Raw genomic sequence first — 17,367 nt, 5'->3', positions numbered from 1 at the left:
GGGAGAAAACACATAAAGGCTATAATTTATCAGCAATTCTTTTTACTTTCTTTGCATCTTATTGCATGTCTTCGATGTGCATACTGATCCTATATTTATTAAGCAGCATAGTTTGCTCTCTAATAATAAACCTTTGTGTTTTTGCCAAGCTTTGGTTAGATGCATTTCCTTTCACTTTTAGGCTTTTGAACATTTGCACCAGCTGGAACTGATCAAGCCCATGGAAGGCCTTTCCGTTCGGACTCAAAAAGAATATAGGCTGATGAAACTACTTCTTGATAACAGCCAAATACTGGAAGCTCTTCAGAAGTATCCCAATTGTCCAACTGATGTCCGGCAGTGGGCAGTGTCCTCCCTCAGCTGAGAAGCTTTATTTTCTGTATGCTATAAAGAAGAACCTTTGAGCTGCAAGATATCTAGATGGGACAAGCGATTGGCTTTGCAATAATTCAGCTGTAGGGTTCAGATCCCAGCAATCTTCAGTTCTCTGTGTCCCATGCAGCAGCTGGCCAGTTTTGAGGTTGCAGCTGAAGATTTGGAGATAGGGGGTGTGGAGTTCAAAGCCTGTTGTTGTTTCCCCCTCGGTGCAGAGATCTTGTACTTGTCTTCTCTAAAATTTATATATATTTTTTTACAATGTCATTGGCATAATTTAATGGGACCATTTTTAGATGCAAAGAATGCGTAGTTGAGCATATAAATGGGGTTAAATATGTAATGTACAAGTCACTGAAATGATTACTATGTGCAAACTGTGTTTTTAAATGGCTATTGTTATTTGTTTAATTTAGGGCTGCAAATAACAATTATTTCCATAATCTATTAGCTGGCCAATTTATTGTTTCGATTAATCGAATAAAATCCTAAAAAAAAAAAATGTGGTATATAATTTATTTAATATGTAAAATTTAAAAAGAAAATTTATTCTTGAATATCTATATGCAATGCTAAATACAAATAACCAGCTGTATGGTTAGGGAACAAACTGTCTAATCCACCCCGAGGATAACAGACAGGAGAAATATACTGTATTTACTTTTAGAGGTTGAATCTGGTACATATTAGACTCAGAGATCAAAATTTTGATTGAAAGTAAAAAAATGTTTTAAAAGACCTAAAACGCTGTTTTACAGATTTCCGACAGGACTGTAATGTAATATTATGCATGGCATACTCCCTTGTCATAGGCAGATAGCTTGATACAACCTGCGCCTGCTGTCACTTATGATGGCCATACACAAATTAATTTTCATTTGAAAATTATCGTTTTAAGAATGTTTTTTCTAATCATTAGTGGGGTCAAATTTGAAGTTCGTTTTCTTCCACATTGACAGGAAAATTCGAAGGGGCAGAATAAAAAAACATTTCTTGATTGAACCAATTTCGGACAGTGGTTTTCTTTCAGAAATTACATTAATTTGAAAATGCATGAAGTACATGGAAGAGTTCCCCGTGCAAGCTGTCACTTTTTAAAGGACGCATGGGGCTCCGCCCACTCTGTTGTAGTTCATTCAATCACAGAACACTGTGAATGAATGACACAAGTCCTGCCCGCCTTAGTGGCTGTCGTCTTGTAGTTCTAACTGAACTACCACGGTGCTGTGGAGAACTGTGATAGTTCAATGAATATTCCTGCATATCTGTTTGCCCGTACGGGCCTGCCTAGCATCAGTGATCTGCTGTTAGCTGGTACAATGCTCCTGCAACCAAAAATAATAAATGTACTTTTTTTTACCTGCAAAAAATGTGCATTTATTATTTTGGGTCAAAAGGTGAACTTATCCATTAAAAACAAGTGAAATTTTTGAACGGCAGTCATCCATTCATCGCATGTACAAATGGAGCTACAAATGATGGGACAAGTTCTGAGCACGTAGCCTGCCTTTGCTAGTACTGGTCCTCACAAATATCCTATACCATGCAGCGCTTAAATGGATCAACAATGTCCGTAATGAATATCAGTATAGCGTCTTTGTTTAAAAGAAGAAACCGGTATTCCTCAATATTACAGATAGGTGAAGAATCATGACGAAACATGTCAGGAAGTTGCTCTCTGTGACTCGACCACGTGGATACTGCACCTGGCCAGGTGCCAATAGGCTATTTAAAGTGTAAGTGTTACTATAATATATATTTTATACACAATTTAAATAAAGCAGTGTTGCACTATGGAACTTTTTGTGCTTGGGCTCTTTTTTCTTTGAGCCCACCTTTTTAAGAGCCCTTGGGATGACATGCTAACCACTGGCACCCTCTGGGAGATTCCATCTACATCACACACATTTGTGATTTTGAGCTGTGGATCTTGGATAACACCTTGACTGCCGGCTCCCCCTGGTGGATTTGGATCGCATCACTCCTATACACTGGCTGAAATACTAATATTCCTGGTGGTGTTTAACAACGGATCCGAGCTCTAGATGTCCAACCTTAGATGACCTCATCCCATCAATTATATGTGCGATATTAAGCACGATCTGGTTAGTGCATTCTACAGCTATATTTACCACCGAAGTCACCATACTATTATCTATTATATCATCACGATTCTTCACTTATCTGTAATATTGTGGAATACCTGTTTCTTCTTTTAAACAAAGACGCTATACTGATATTCATTAAGGACATTGTTGATCCATTTAAGCGCTGCATGGTGTAGGATATTTGTGTGTTACAGAAGGTTTTTGAGGTTATTACCTTTCATCCCAGCTTCTCCTGTCACATAGATCTAGCGCTTGTTTTCTCTTGATATTTCAATTAGTACTGGTCCTCGTTCGGTGACATCACTTTCTCCCCCCAGATGTGTTCCATGCTGGTTCCTCCACTTCCGGTTGGCGTTTCCTTGCTGGGACTGCGGTGACGGCGTATCTCATCATCCGTTACAATGGGACTCCTTCCCTGGACATTGGGCTGCAAAGTACCTGTGCATCTCTGATGACAAGCGATCACAGCTCTACCCTCTTGTGTGTGAAACACCTTTGCTTATAAACCGCAAATTAATACTACACTTAGTGGCGCCTCCCTTGTTTTTTTTCTCATGGCACCACTCCTGGAGACTGCTAACCGTAATAAGAGGTGGAGTGCAGTTGGTATTACTCCACATAGTTACATAGTTAGTCTGGCTGAAATAAGACAAAAGTCCATCCAGTTCAACCATTAAAAAAAAAAAAGTCATAATCCTATACCCACAGTTGATCTAGAGGAAGGCAAAAAACCCAGAAAAGCATGATCCAGTTTGCTTCTGCAGGGAAACAAAATTCCTTCCTGATCCCCCGACAGGCAATCGGATATTCCCTGGATCAACTTTACCTCTAAATGTTAGTATCCAGTTATATTCTGTGTATCTAAGAAAGAATCCAGGACTTTTTTAAAGCAATCCACTGAGCTGGCCAGAAGTAACTCTTGAGGGAGTCTATTCCACATTTTCACAGCTCTTACTGTGAAGATACCTTTCTGTATTTGGAGATTAAATTTCTTTTCCTCCAGATGTAAAGCGTTCCCTCTTGTCCTCTGTGATGATCTCAGGGTGAATAACTCTACACCGAGTTCACTATATGAACCACTGATGTATTTATACATGGAGATCATATCCCCCCTTATGTATTATACATGGAGATCATATCCCCCTTATGTATTATACATGGTGATCATATCCCCCCTTATGTATTATACATGGAGATCATATCCCCCCTTATGTATTATACATGGTGATCATATCCCCCCTTATGTATTATACATGGTGATCATATCCCCCCTTATGTATTATACATGGTGATCATATCCCCCCTTATGTATTATACATGGAGATCATATCCTCCCTTATGTATTATACATGGTGATCATATCCCCCCTTATGTATTATACATGGAGATCATATCCCCCCTTATGTATTATACATGGAGATCATATCCCCCCTTATGTATTATACATGGAGATCATATCCCCCCTTATGTATTATACATGATGATCATATCCCCCCTTATGTATTATACATGGAGATCATATCCCCCCTTATGTATTATACATGGAGATCATATCCCCCCTTATGTATTATACATGGAGATCATATCCCCCCTTATGTATTATACATGGTGATCATATCCCCCCCTTATGTATTATACATGGAGATCATATCCCCCCTTATGTATTATACATGGAGATCATATCCCCCCTTATGTATTATACAGTCATGGCCGAAATTGTTGGCACCCTTGATATTTTTCCTGAAAATCAAGTATTTCACACAAAAAAGGTATTGCATTAACACATGTTTTGCTATACACATGTTTATTCCCTTTGTATGTATTGGAACAAATATAAAACAGAGGCAGAAAAGCAAATATGACATAATGTCACACAAAACCCCAAAAATGGGCTGGACAAAAGTATTGGCACCCTTAACTTAATATTTGGTTGCACACCCTTTGGAAAACATAACTGAAATCAGTCGCTTCCTATAACCATCAATAAGCTTCTGACACCTCTCACCCGGAATTTTGGACCACTCTTCCTTTGCAAACAGCTCCAGGTCTCTCTTATTGGAAGGACACCTTTTCCCAACAGCAATTTTAAGATCTCTCCACAGGTGTTCAATGGGATTTAGATCTGGGCTCATTGCTGGCCACTTCAGAACTCTCCAGCGCTTCTTTGCCATCCATTTCTGAGTGCTTTTTGACGTATGTTTGGGGTCATTGTCCTGCTGGAAGACCCAGGATCTTGGACGCAAACCCAGCTTTCTGACACTGGGCCCTACAGTGCGACCCAAAATCCTTTGGTAATCCTCAGATTTCATGATGCCTTGCACACAGTCAAGGCACCCAGTGCCAGAGGCAGCAAAACAACCCCAAAACATCATTGAACCTCCACCATATTTTACCGTAGGTACTGTGTTTTGTTCTTTGTAGGCCTCATTCCGTTTTCGGTAAACAGTAGAATGATGTGCTTTACCGAAAAGCTCTATCTTGGTCTCATCTGTCCACAAGACGTTTTCCCAGAAGGCTTTTGGCTTACTCAAGTACATTTTGGCAAACTGTAGTCTTGCTTTTTTATGTCTCTGTGTCAGCAGTGGGGTCCTCCTGGGTCTCCTGCCATAGCGTTTCATTTCATTTAAATGTCGACGGATAGTTCGCGCTGACACTGATGCTCCCTGAGCCTGCAGGACAGCTTGAATGTCTTTGGAACATGTTTGGGGCTGCTTATCCACCATCCGGACTATTCTGCGTTGCAATCTTTCATCAATTTTCCTCATCCGTCCACGACCAGGGAGATTAGCTACAGTGCCATGGGTTGCAAACTTCTTGATAATGTTGCGCACTGTGGACAAAGGCAAATCTAGTTCTCTGGAGATGGACTTGTAACCTTGAGATTGTTGATATTTTGCCACAATTTTGGTTCTCAGGTCCTCAGACAGTTCTCGTCTCCTCTTTCTGTTGTCCATGCTTAGTGTGGCACAGACAGACACACAATGCAAAGGTTAAGTGAACGTCTCTCCTTTTTATCTGCTTTCAGGTGTGATTTCTATATTGCCCACACCTGTTACTTGCCCCAGGTGAGTTTACAGGAGCATCACATGCTTGTAACATTCTTATTTATCCGCAGTTGTGAAAGGGTGCCAATACTTTTGTCCAGCCCATTTTTGGAGGTTTGTGTGACATTATGTCGAATTTGCTTTCTTTCCTCCCTTTTTTTGTTTTGTCCCAATACACACAAAGGGAATAAACATGTGTATAGCAAAACATGTGTTAATGCAATACGTTTCGTGAGAAATACATGATTTCCTGGAGAAATATCAAGGGTGCCAACAATTTCGGCCATGACTGTACATGGTGATCATATCCCTCCTTAATCTCCTCTTCTCAAGAGAGAATAAATTCAGTTCCTCTAATCTTTCCTCATAGCTGAGCTCCTCCATGCCTCTTCTCAGTTTGGTTGCCCTTCTCTGTACTTTCTCCAGTTCCCCAATGTTCTTTTTGTGAATTGGTGCCCAAAATGCATATTCCAGATGAGGTCTTACTAATGATTTGTACCGGGGTAATATGATATCTCTCTCTCTGGAGTCTATACCTCTTTTAATACAAGAGAGGATTTTGCTTGCTTTAGAAACCTCAGCTTGGCATTGCATGTCATTATTAAGCTTGTGATCTACCAGAACCCCCAGATCCTTCTCCACCATTGACTCCCCCAGTTGTACCCCCCCTAGTATGTATGATGCATGCATATTCTTAGCCCCGAAGTGCATAACCTTACATTTATCAATATTAAACCTCATTTGCCTCATAGTAGCCCAAATACACAGTGCATTGAGGTCGGCTTGTAAATTGGAGACATCCTGTAAGGACGTTATTCCACTGCACAGCTTGGGGTCATCTGCAAAGACTGAAATGGGATTTTCAATCCCAGACTTTATATCGTTTATAAATGTATTAATAAGTAAGGGTCCCAACACTGAACCTTGGGGTACACCACTGACAGCCCTAGACCATTCAGAGTATGAATCATTAACCACTACTCTCTGAATACAATCTTTTAGCCAGTTTTCTATCCATTTACATACTGATTTTTCCAAACCTGTAGACTTTACCTTACACATTAGCTGTGTGTGGGGAACTGTGTCAAATGCTTTTGCAAAATCCAAGTATACCACGTCCACCGCCACCCCTCTGTCCAATTATACCACGTCCACCGCCACCCCTCTGTCCAAGTATATCACGTCCACCGCCACCCCTCTGTCCAAGTATACCACGTCCACCGCCACCCCTCTGTCCAAGTATACCACGTCCACCGCCACCCCTCTGTCCAAGATTTTGCTCACCTCATAAAACGAAATCAAATTTGTTTGACAACATTTGTCTTTCATGAATCCATGCTGTCTGTTGCTTAAAATATTTTTTTCCAGCAAGAACTCATCTATGTGATCTTTTATTAAACTCTCCAGTATCTTCCCAACTATAGAAGTTTAACTAATAGGTCTATAATTACTTGGTAAAGATTTTGACCCCTTTTTAAGTATTGGCACCACATTGGCCTTATGCCAATCCAGTGGTACTATGCCAGTCATTAAAGAGACCTTAAAAATGAAAAACAATGGCTTTGAAATGACAAAGCTCAATTCTTTAAGGCCCCGTGGGTGTATGCCATCCGGTCCAGGTGCTTTATTCACCTTTATTCTGTCTAAATATTTTTGCATATCAATTGAGCCAATGTGGATCATCTGGAGCTGTGTCAATACCACGCCCATTATGGACAAGACCTCCCTTGTGCTCCTTTCTATACACAGAGCTGAAGAAGGTATTTAATAAATGTGCCTTCTCTTTGTCCCCAGTCACCCACTCTAGATTATCTTGTAGAGGGCCTACATGCTCGGACCGGACCTTTTTACTATTAATATATTTGAAGAATTTTTTAGGGTTGGTTCTGCTATCTTTTGCAATCTGTCGTTCGTTTTCAATTTTTGTGGCCTTTATTTCCTTTTTGCATATTCTGTTATATTCTTTGTAATGGTTAAACAATTATAGCATTCCTTCATTTTTATATTTAATAAAGCTCTTTTCTTATTCTCTATAGATTTTTTTAACCATAAGCCACATAGGTTTTATTTTTTTAGCCTTTTAAACTTATTGCCCATGGGAATATATTTTGCAGTGTGTTCACATACAGTCTTTTTGAAGAACTCCCATTTCTGTTTTGTGTTCATTTATGCCAATATTCCCTCCCAGTCTAAGTCTTGGAGAGCAGCTCTCAGCCTTGGAAAATTAGCTCTCTTAAAATTGAGCATTTTTATTTTTCCCATATGTGCTTGCTGTTTACAGCTAACAATAAATGAAATCATGTTATTGACTCTGCTACCCAGATGTTCTTTTATGTGGACATTTGTAATAAGCTCTGCATGGTTTGAGATTACCAGGTCCAGCAGAGCATCATTTCTAGCTGGGGCCTCTGAACTGTACCATAAAATTGTCCTGTAGTAGGTTTTAAAATGTTTGCCCTTTAACTGTTCCTGCAGTACCATTACTCCAGTCAATTTCCAGGTGGTTAAAATCCCCCATTATTATCACTGTCCCAGCCCTTGCAGCCCTTTCGATCTGTGCAAGGAGCTGAGTTTCCACCTCCTCATTAACACTGGGAGGCCTATAACAAACTCCAATGTTTACCTTTGTAGTACGCACCCCCATGTGCAGTTCCACCCATAATACTTCAGCCTCATCAACTGGGTCCTCTTTCACACTCACTCTGAGATCACTTCTCACATAGATACAGACACGACCACCTTTCCTATTTACCCTGTCGCTCCGAAAGAGAACATAGCCAGGAATATTAATGGCCCAGTCATGTGAAGAATGAAGCCAAGATTCAGCAATACCAATTAAATCATAGTTCTCTTCATGCACCAGAGCTTCCAACTCACCTGTTTTGATTGGCAGACTTCTGGCATTGGTGAAGAAATGCTTTAATCCATTGACACCTTGTGCACACGTATTTTGCATATTTTTTTATTTTCATACAAATGGTACCAATTCCACTGGTTGTTTGTAACATGGGAACCTTCTTATCTGCCATAGCCCTCAACCTCATCTTTCCCCATTCCACCCAATACGTACTGACCCCTGTCTGATCTAACTACCCCATTATAATCTAATTCTCCCCCCCCCCCTTTGATTCTAGTTTAAATTCTCCTCCAGCCTTCCCATAAACCTCTCCTCCACATGGACTAGGAGCCAGCAATACAGAGGAGGCATGGGCTTATGCGGCTCTTGCTGTCTACTACAGCTCCAACTTTGCAAGTAGTGCCTCTGCATTGCACTTTTGATGCTCTGCCATCTACCAGTCACCTGGCCCCAATCTGGTAGATCATAATCTACATGTTGCTGACCCCTGCCCTATATCAAGATAAAAAAAAACTGTTGCCTTTATCACTTCCTTATGCCCAGGACTACATGTCCCATGAGGCATTGCTCACACATTTTATATTCGCAAGTTCTCAGTCACTTACTGACATGTATGAACAGTGTACTGAGCTGTATGTGTGCTTCAATGTGTATACTGACAGGTAAACAAATAATGCATTCTGTATGCAGACCAATGAGTTGGCTTACCAACTAATTGATTATGAAAATAGTTGACAACTATTTTCATAATCGATTATGTTGATTAGTTGTTTTTCAGCTCTAGGTTCATTTCATCAGTTTGTTTCTCTCCACCTCAACAGACACAGTTCTTGATGCTTGCCAACAAATGGGCTTCTATCTAGGGAGAGAAGAGTCAAACAGAAGGCAGCTGAGATCTGCTTATGCAAATTACATACAACCTGTTCATGGAACGTAGAAATGCAATTATTTTCGTAAATATAAACTGCTAAATACCTTTACTCATCAGCAGTTAGATAAATCTAGTGACTTCTTTCAGTGTCCAGCAGAGCACTTGTTAAAGCTTGTAGGAGCTTTCATTCTCCCCTAATTGTCTTATGAGGCTGCAGGACCCCTAACCCTCTGGTTAGTGCTGATTTGGCCATGTGCACTCTCCCAAGAGAAAAAAAAGCTGTCTAGCAATACACACCAAACTGAGCACGTGTAGCTTGCCCCCAAGGCTCTGTTCTACCAGCAATTGGACTTGGGACAGTAGAAGAAGGGGAGGATCAGAGAAGACAGGATCAAACAGCCTTTTTACACAATGCGGAGGATTAACCCTTTAGGTTCCACAGTGAGTATAACAAGAATGCTTTACTGCATATACAGACTGATTATACTGCTGTGAGTTTAGTAACACTTTAAGCCACTGTACTGTGCCATATTAATGTATTTTATTTTGTTTGGCTGCTGACAAGTCAAATTACATTCTAGCTTCATATACCTCTCAGAAACTTTTCTACTTGTTACAAAGCTTGAAAATGAAGTTAGCTGTTGTGAATGGAGAAATAAATACTTAGGAAACTCAGCTGCTAGAGATCAACATCTTCGCAATGGTGGTTTGGGAAGGAAGGAAGACAAACTACTGCACGCAAATTTCACTACTGGACTCTCTTGAGAGATGATGTATAGAAAACTGGTAGAAGATTCAAGTCACCAATGCAAAACTGTGTATACAGCTCTTTAAGAAGTAAACTCCAGTTTTGTTTAGAGGAAAATACACTGATTAAAAAGTGTTCCTTTAATTTTTTTTTGAGCAGAGTATAGCACCAAGTCAATTAAACTCCTTGCATATTGATCTGGTTCATTAAGTAGCAGAGGGGGTTGATAATCAGTTCCAGCTGCTTTGGTGTTAATAAAATTAACAGGTGCACTAGATGGGCAACAATGAGACCACCCCCAAAACAGGAATGGTTTTACAGGATGGAGGCCACTGACATTTATTTCCCTACTCATCTTTTCTGACTGTTTTTCACTAGTTTTGCATTTGGCTAGGGTCAGTGTCACTACTGGCAGCATGAGGCGGTATCTGGACCCTACAGAGGTTGCACAGGCAGTCCAACTCCTCCAGGATGCCACATCAATACGTGCCATTGCCAGAAGGTTTGCTGTGTGTCTCAGCACAGTCTCGAGCATGGAGCAGATTCCAGGAGACAGGCAGTTGCTCTAGGAGGGCTGGACAGGGCCATAGAAGGTCCTTAACCCATCAGCAGGACCGGTATCTGCTCCTTTGTGCAAGGAGGAACAGGATGAGCACTGCCAGAGCACTACAAAATGACCTCCAGCAGGCCACTGGTGTGAATGTCTCTGACCAAACAATCAGAAACAGACTTTATGAGGGTGGCCTGAGGGCCCAACATCCTCTAGTGGTCCCTGTGCTCACTTCTCGGCACCATAGAGCTAAATTCGCATTTGCCATTGAACACCAGAATTGTCAGGTCCACCACTGGTGCCCTGTGCTTTTCACAGATGAGAGCAGGTTCACCCTGAGCACAAACGGCAAGAAAGCATACAGGTAGTGCAAACACCTAGTGCATTATCCAAGATTTATTCAAAGTATAAAAGGACAAAAAATATACTCACAAACATAGCATGTATGTGAAGCCTATAAGGCCATAGAAATGGCCACAAGGATGGCAGAGTGTCCAACTGATGGTGCGGTCGGCCACTGATGCATTTCGGGGACAAATCCCTTTCCTCAGAACTATGGCCATCCTGAATTCGGGCCTAACTTTATAGTTCTGCGGCCAGTGCCGACTATAGCGAAGCCTCTCTCCTCGAGCCCAAAGGAGGAGGGGATCGTGCGAGTTAAAACTGTATATGCGGAAAATAACATAAATGGTACAAATATATATGTAAAAAAATTAAATATTAAAAACATATAAAGGTAAAATGATGAAAATCTGTATACCTGGCAACAATATAAAACAATTTAGGTGTAAAATGGAGAGCTGGCTGTAGGGTAAGAAACAACAGCATACTGTTACAGTACCTCAACATGAGACCCACATCTTTGTTTTTGTAAAAAGCCATGGAATGTGAAGTTAGTTTGTGCACATCTATACAAAAGACTGAAGGAAGGACAAAAAATGGAACTAAGATGGCCGGAAGTGGCTGACGAGAAGTACATCGTAATGACGCCATATTCGGAAAACAGCTGCTGGAGCGCAACAGGGGGACCACGTGCCTCTCTGTAGCGGCGCCACACCTGGTGTGGACTCAGGACATTAGGGCACACCAATGATGTTGCAAAAGTAGAGGAAAAATGTTCATGTACAGAAATAATAAACCAATAGATGAATAAATAAATGAATGAAATAGTGGGGAAAGAAAGGAAAACAAAAGAGGGGGGGGGGGGGGAGGGCTAAGGGGAAGAATGGAAGCCAGACAAGGATGTATCAATAATGAGGTATCATGATACCATGGTGCAGGTTATTAGCTGATGATACAATCTGTTGACACTCCTAACTGAGGGTGTGGAATTGTATTGTAACGGGCTACCCCAAAAAGGAGAAAAGGGGGAAGGAGGAGGCGGGGGGGGGGAAGGGGGCGGGGAATGTGAAAATAAATATATATTGTTAAAAACAAAAATTATATATGAAAATAGATGTGTATATACTGTATACTTCAGGCCATTGTCAGACCATACGCTGGTGCAGTGGGTCCTGCGTTCCTCCTGGTGCATGACAATGCCCGGCCTCATGTGGCGAGAGTATGCAGGCAATTCCTGGAGGATGAAGGAATTGATACCACTGAATGGCCCCCACGCTTTTCTGACATAAATCCAACAGAACACCTCTGGGATATCATGTTTCGGTCCATCTGATGCCGCCAGGTCGCACCTCCAACTGTCCAGGAGCTCAGTGATGCCCTGGTCCAGATCTGCAAGGAAATCCCCCAGGACACCATCCGTGGTCTCATTAGGAGAATGTCCTGACGTTTTCAGATATACATACAAGCACGTGGGGGGGGGGGGGGCATACAAACTACTGATGACCATTTTGAGTTGCTGCAATTAATTTTCAGCAAAATGGACTAGCCTGCTCCATCGTTTAACTTTGATGTTTGGGGTGTCTTTGAATTCAGTCCTCTGTAGGTTGATAATTTTCATTTCCATCAAACAATGGGGCATCCTTACATTCCCAATACATTACCCAGTCCATATCAGTATAGATATCAGCATGAGATTTTTCCCCATTTAGATCTGATGTGTTTTCAGAGTGTTCCTTTAATTGTTTTGAGCAGTGTAGTAAAGAGTGGAGAGATTAATCTCTCCTGGAAAATCCTCCTCACTTTGTTGTTATTTGTCCCCCCCCCCTTTCTGCACACTGGGTGCCCCTGTTGGAGATAAGTGGCGGTATGGAAGGTTGTACTTCTACAAGATTTAATATTGTCAGTGCAAGAGAGCTCCGGGGGGTTGAGACAATATCTAAGGAGCTAGCACTGTAAGAGTGTCAGATATTACCCCACAACACAGCTTTCTATATTGCTTTCAATAGTTATACAACATTACATGTTCATTTAAAATGAATGTTGTAGATTGCAAATGAAATTGCCCTTTTTTATTATTATTATACAGTATTTATAAAGCTCCGATAGTTCACTCAGCGCTGTACATTACAAAGAGGGACTTTAAAGTGCACTGTGCACAGACTGCTGAAAGTAAAGTGTTTTTATATTAACAAGCAGTAAAAGCTTGAAATCAAGCCACCTCTGTAGCTGCTTGTACTATGAATTTGTTCCTAAAGATCACAACAAAGGCTAAATTAGGTCTTATTCTGTTTCTAAGGATGGACTCACACTGTTATAGTGTGTCTAGCTGCATGTCAACCCGTGTTTTGTAAAAGCAGCATATTTATTTGAATGGGCTGCATAATGCATTTTTTTTTTATACCACAATGCATGGAAGTGGCCAACTGTGTGTTGAGGTACCTTTAAGAATGAATAGCACCACAGTGTGAACCCAGCCTAACACCTTAAGCTCACCACATAATGTGATTGACAAAGCTGGATTAAGTAGGTACTCATACTACCTTGTACATTGTTCATTGTACAGTCCGATTGTAAAGTGTAAACACTTGCTATGTTTTTACATTAGAAAGCTGGTAGACTGCCAAGATTCTGTTGTCATAGAAAGTATTAGGAAAAGACCTGAAATGTATCTCTATTGGGAATCTTGAAGAATTAATTTCTTTCTCGTCCATTGACAGACACAGGAATTTAGATTATATTGCTTCCTACAGGAGGATTGGATATTGGCAAAACAATTGAAGGCCAGTCCAGCATATCCCTTCTAGCTCCCGTGCCTCAGGTTTTTGTTAGTCTTAAGAGGACTGTACGGTGTTGTACCTGGACCCTGCTGGACTAGATGAGCATGGCCTGGAATGCGACCGTCAGACACAGGGTTCCACCTGCAGTACTTTGCAAGCTTTATTGGTAAAAAGTTAGTCATGGAGTGCTTTCAAGGTCCAGAGCCATGGCATTGCTTCAGCACTTGCCCTGTCTGAAGACTCTGTTGAGTGGACCATTCTGGCTGGGCACCACTATATGCCTTTCAAATTGCTCATTTTGGCTGGTTTTACTGTCGAAAGGGGTAACATTGAGGGACTGAAAGCTGATGTCATCTTCGAAGTGGTATGTGCTCTGTGCACTTTCCTGCTATTAAGCATAGAGAAGGCTTTGTCCAACTGCTGCTTCTTCTTTTTTTTCCCCTCCACCTTGCCTACAGTGACCTGGGTCACCTCTGGCCATCTGACCTTCATCAGCCAGCAGCTGCCTGGGTTTGTGAGTACCTGGGTCCTTAACTTGTGCCATGACCATATTTCTATTATTACCATGAGGTTGCAACATGTCTATATATAGTCCCACTGCCAGTATATATTGTAAGGGTTGTAGGGGCATTTACTCTTTTGTCCTCTAAGGGCTCTAATGTCTAATCTGGAATACAGTGGCTCTATGGTTTTAGGGTCTACCTTACTGGAATCTACTGTATTATAACTTGTTCAGGTGATGCTGAGTACCCTACCCTGTCATCGGGGGATTCTACTGCACCCAAGTCCTTGTGGATACTGACCGCAGAGGCCCTATGGTGCTCCTACACCTCCCTTTACAGAGTCTGTCTCTTGTCTACTAGAGGCCTTAGAGCAGGCTGGGCCACTAGTTGCAGTTGGCCATCTCTGACACAGACAGAGTCCTCATAGTCTACCTCTGACTAGGATTTTGAGACACAGTAGTATCTTGCCATCACCTCAATATTACAAGAGATTGTTTAGGCATTTATTGATACAGTCCTTGCTACCTTGAATTTGGAGGATTAGCCTGCTGTATCCAACCTTGGGACCTTCAGAGCTCCTACAGCTTCAAAGGCCTTTCCACTACACCTGCTATTCAAAGTATTCCTCCATGTGGACTGGAAGCATGCTAAATAATGTGTGGGAACCAGTTTCCTTTGAAAAAATGTAAAATGGTGGTCTATACCCGCTGTGAATGTTCCAGTAACTCTCCTTAATGGGAGAACCACTCAACCTATACAAAGCATGCTACTGACCTGTAGTTGGAATCCTTTATATTCCTGATTACTTTGGCAGGTTCTGCCCGCCATCCTGTGTCAATTGTGACCCACTTCATATTAGAGCGGATCATATGTCTGAGCCTTGTTCACACGAGTATGCCCATACAGGGCCATGTGTACCTGCACAGGGAAACACAGTTGTTCCGTGCAGATAGTACTATGGATGTCAATTGGAATGCAATGGCTGCATGGACATAGACACTGCTCTCAATTTAACATGTTACCTTGTTGGACATGGAGAGGTTCAAGCATTTCATTGTGCCTGACCCTGTGTTGCAGGTGAAGGTCATGGGAGGAGGACCTCATGTTTCATTGGCCTGCCAGCAGGTGAAACATGTATTGGGAATATCTTGCTGATATCAGGGGACCTGTCCACTTGGAATTAGGATCTTTTTCTTTGGCTGATTTGCAACCACTTGGTCCTTCATGCACTTTCGCTTCCTATATCCTCAATCAGAATTTCTTTGCCCTACTGTACCCTTGTGGGGTGCATCCTATCCCTTTAGTCATGTTGACTTCAGAGGATTAGATTTCTCTGCAGATTCAGTACACTTCACACTCCTTGTAGGTTGTTGTGTTTTGAGTCAGGGGTTTGCCTTGGCAAGTCTGCTACAGCTAGGTTGGTTGTCTGACCCAATAATCTTTTAAGTCATAATGTTCTTGTCTTTTGATCTTAGGGGGTCAGTTGTGTAAGGATTAGGGCCTTGCCACCTTTACCAGTTTGGTTCATTTTTTTTTTTTTTCACCAGAACTTGTGCCTTCTGGGGGCGTGTCCCCATTTCTGGTTAACCACAGTAGGTGTTTCTATCACCATGGAATCATGCCTGTATGAGCATAAGGTTGATTCTTCCTTTCCTCCCCATGGTCATGGTGGCTTGTTTCCTTGGCTGGCAGGAGACTCTGCCTCATGCAGCTTACGCCTATGTACTGGCCCTATTTTAGTGGTTATTACTCACTCCTCAGTTGGACATCACAACAGTATATGAATTCCAACCTGGAACCAAATTTCTGTGCAGGACAGACTGGGGAGCAACTAAGAAATACTGTGAAACATAAGGAGAGGATAATTAGGAGGTCTGGGATAACAAAAGGAGTGAGCAATCTCTGAGGGGATAATCAGCCATCAGAGGATATATCTATTACTCCTAAAGGAAGGATCTCCCTATTTAACCAGCAAGAGCCTATATCTAGCAGGTTCCAGGGGAAGTGAACCAAAAGCATGTATAGCCTAATTGCAGGCATTAAAGGAGGTGAGCGTACATCTTCACTATTTGAAGGATTCACAAAAGTCACTAATTAAAGAACAACAAGCACCAAGTCACTATATATTTTTCAATTGATGGGACCATTGATTTGATGATATTTGGATTTATATTAGTCACTAATTAATGATTTATGAGTATTTGGTCACTTTTATTTATGGGGGATTATTTAAATAAGATTAAGTTGATGGTTATAATTTGGTTTAGATTTTTTAATTAAATTAATTGTGGGTATTATGAATTTAAATGAAATTGAGGGTATTAGTAAGTATAATATGTCACTAATTGATGATTAATGAGCACTCGATCACTATTTTTAGAGGAGTATTTAATGTGAAATTAATTTGAAATTGATTTGAAGGTGATAATTTGGTTTTAAAATTATTTAATTACTTTATGTGGCATTTATACACTTTTATGAGTTGTTTGTATTATGAATTTGAATTAATTTAATGGCATTAATTTAATTATTATTTATCAGTAATTGAGAAATATTCAGAAGCGCAACATATATAACATGTAAGTATATGAATTCCTGTGTCCCTCAGTGCAGGAGCAATAACAAGATTTTTGTCCTTACTATAAAAATCTGATTCTTGAAGGGACCAGTAGAAATTCTGAGACAATTGGGTTAAACCTCTGCCTTTAGGAAAAATTGGACCATTGCAAACAATTTATGGGTGGTTGGGTATAATCCCTCTCAATCCCCGTATACTTACATTTTATTTTAGAAAAAAAACCACACCATTAGGAGTAGATCTATGCAAAAGGATTTTGCATTAAGTACAAAAATCCTGTTTTCTTTATCACAATGGACACGGAAAACAATTGGTATGTCCAAAAGCAGTCCTACTGTGGCCCCTGCAACTAATAAAATTTGTTGTTAGGAGGATCTTCCAATAGATGGGGATTTTTTTTTTTTTTTTTAATTTAAATATTTATTACATTTTTCATGTTAATACAAAAACCCAAAAAGGTAAATAATTCTCATACAAATAGACATTTATAACATTTCTACCTTTCCCTTACTAAAAACTTTTTTTCTTTCCCATCCCACTACCCCCCCTTCCCGCCCCTCATCCCCCCTCCTCCCCCTCTGCAGACTCTAGCCCATTCTAATCTCTTGAGGCTT

At 40.9% G+C, this 17,367-nt stretch overlaps 1 protein-coding gene across 3 annotated transcripts in view; it reads left to right on the top strand.

The window, feature by feature from the left end:
* ORC4 (origin recognition complex subunit 4) overlaps positions 1-3,011 on the top strand; it is a 71,336-nt gene extending 68,325 nt beyond the window's left edge. For 2 of the 3 annotated variants that reach the window (XM_089679039.1, XM_089679041.1), the window contains exon 14: positions 182-1,377. In XM_089679039.1, coding sequence (XP_089535165.1) covers positions 182-364 — 183 coding nt within the window. In that variant the 3' untranslated portion in view covers positions 365-1,377. Of the gene's footprint in view, positions 1-181; positions 1,378-2,800 lie in introns of those variants that run through there. The other variant, XM_089679040.1, reaches the window with a different exon arrangement.
* Positions 3,012-17,367: the final 14,356 nt, after the last annotated feature.

Source organism: Staurois parvus, unplaced genomic scaffold (assembly GCF_062004578.1).
Source record: "Staurois parvus isolate SC_StPar_1 unplaced genomic scaffold, SC_StPar_1.0 ptg000216l, whole genome shotgun sequence".
In the NCBI taxonomy this organism is placed as follows: Eukaryota; Metazoa; Chordata; class Amphibia; order Anura; family Ranidae; genus Staurois; species Staurois parvus.
This window is presented reverse-complemented; position numbering and strand designations above follow the sequence as displayed.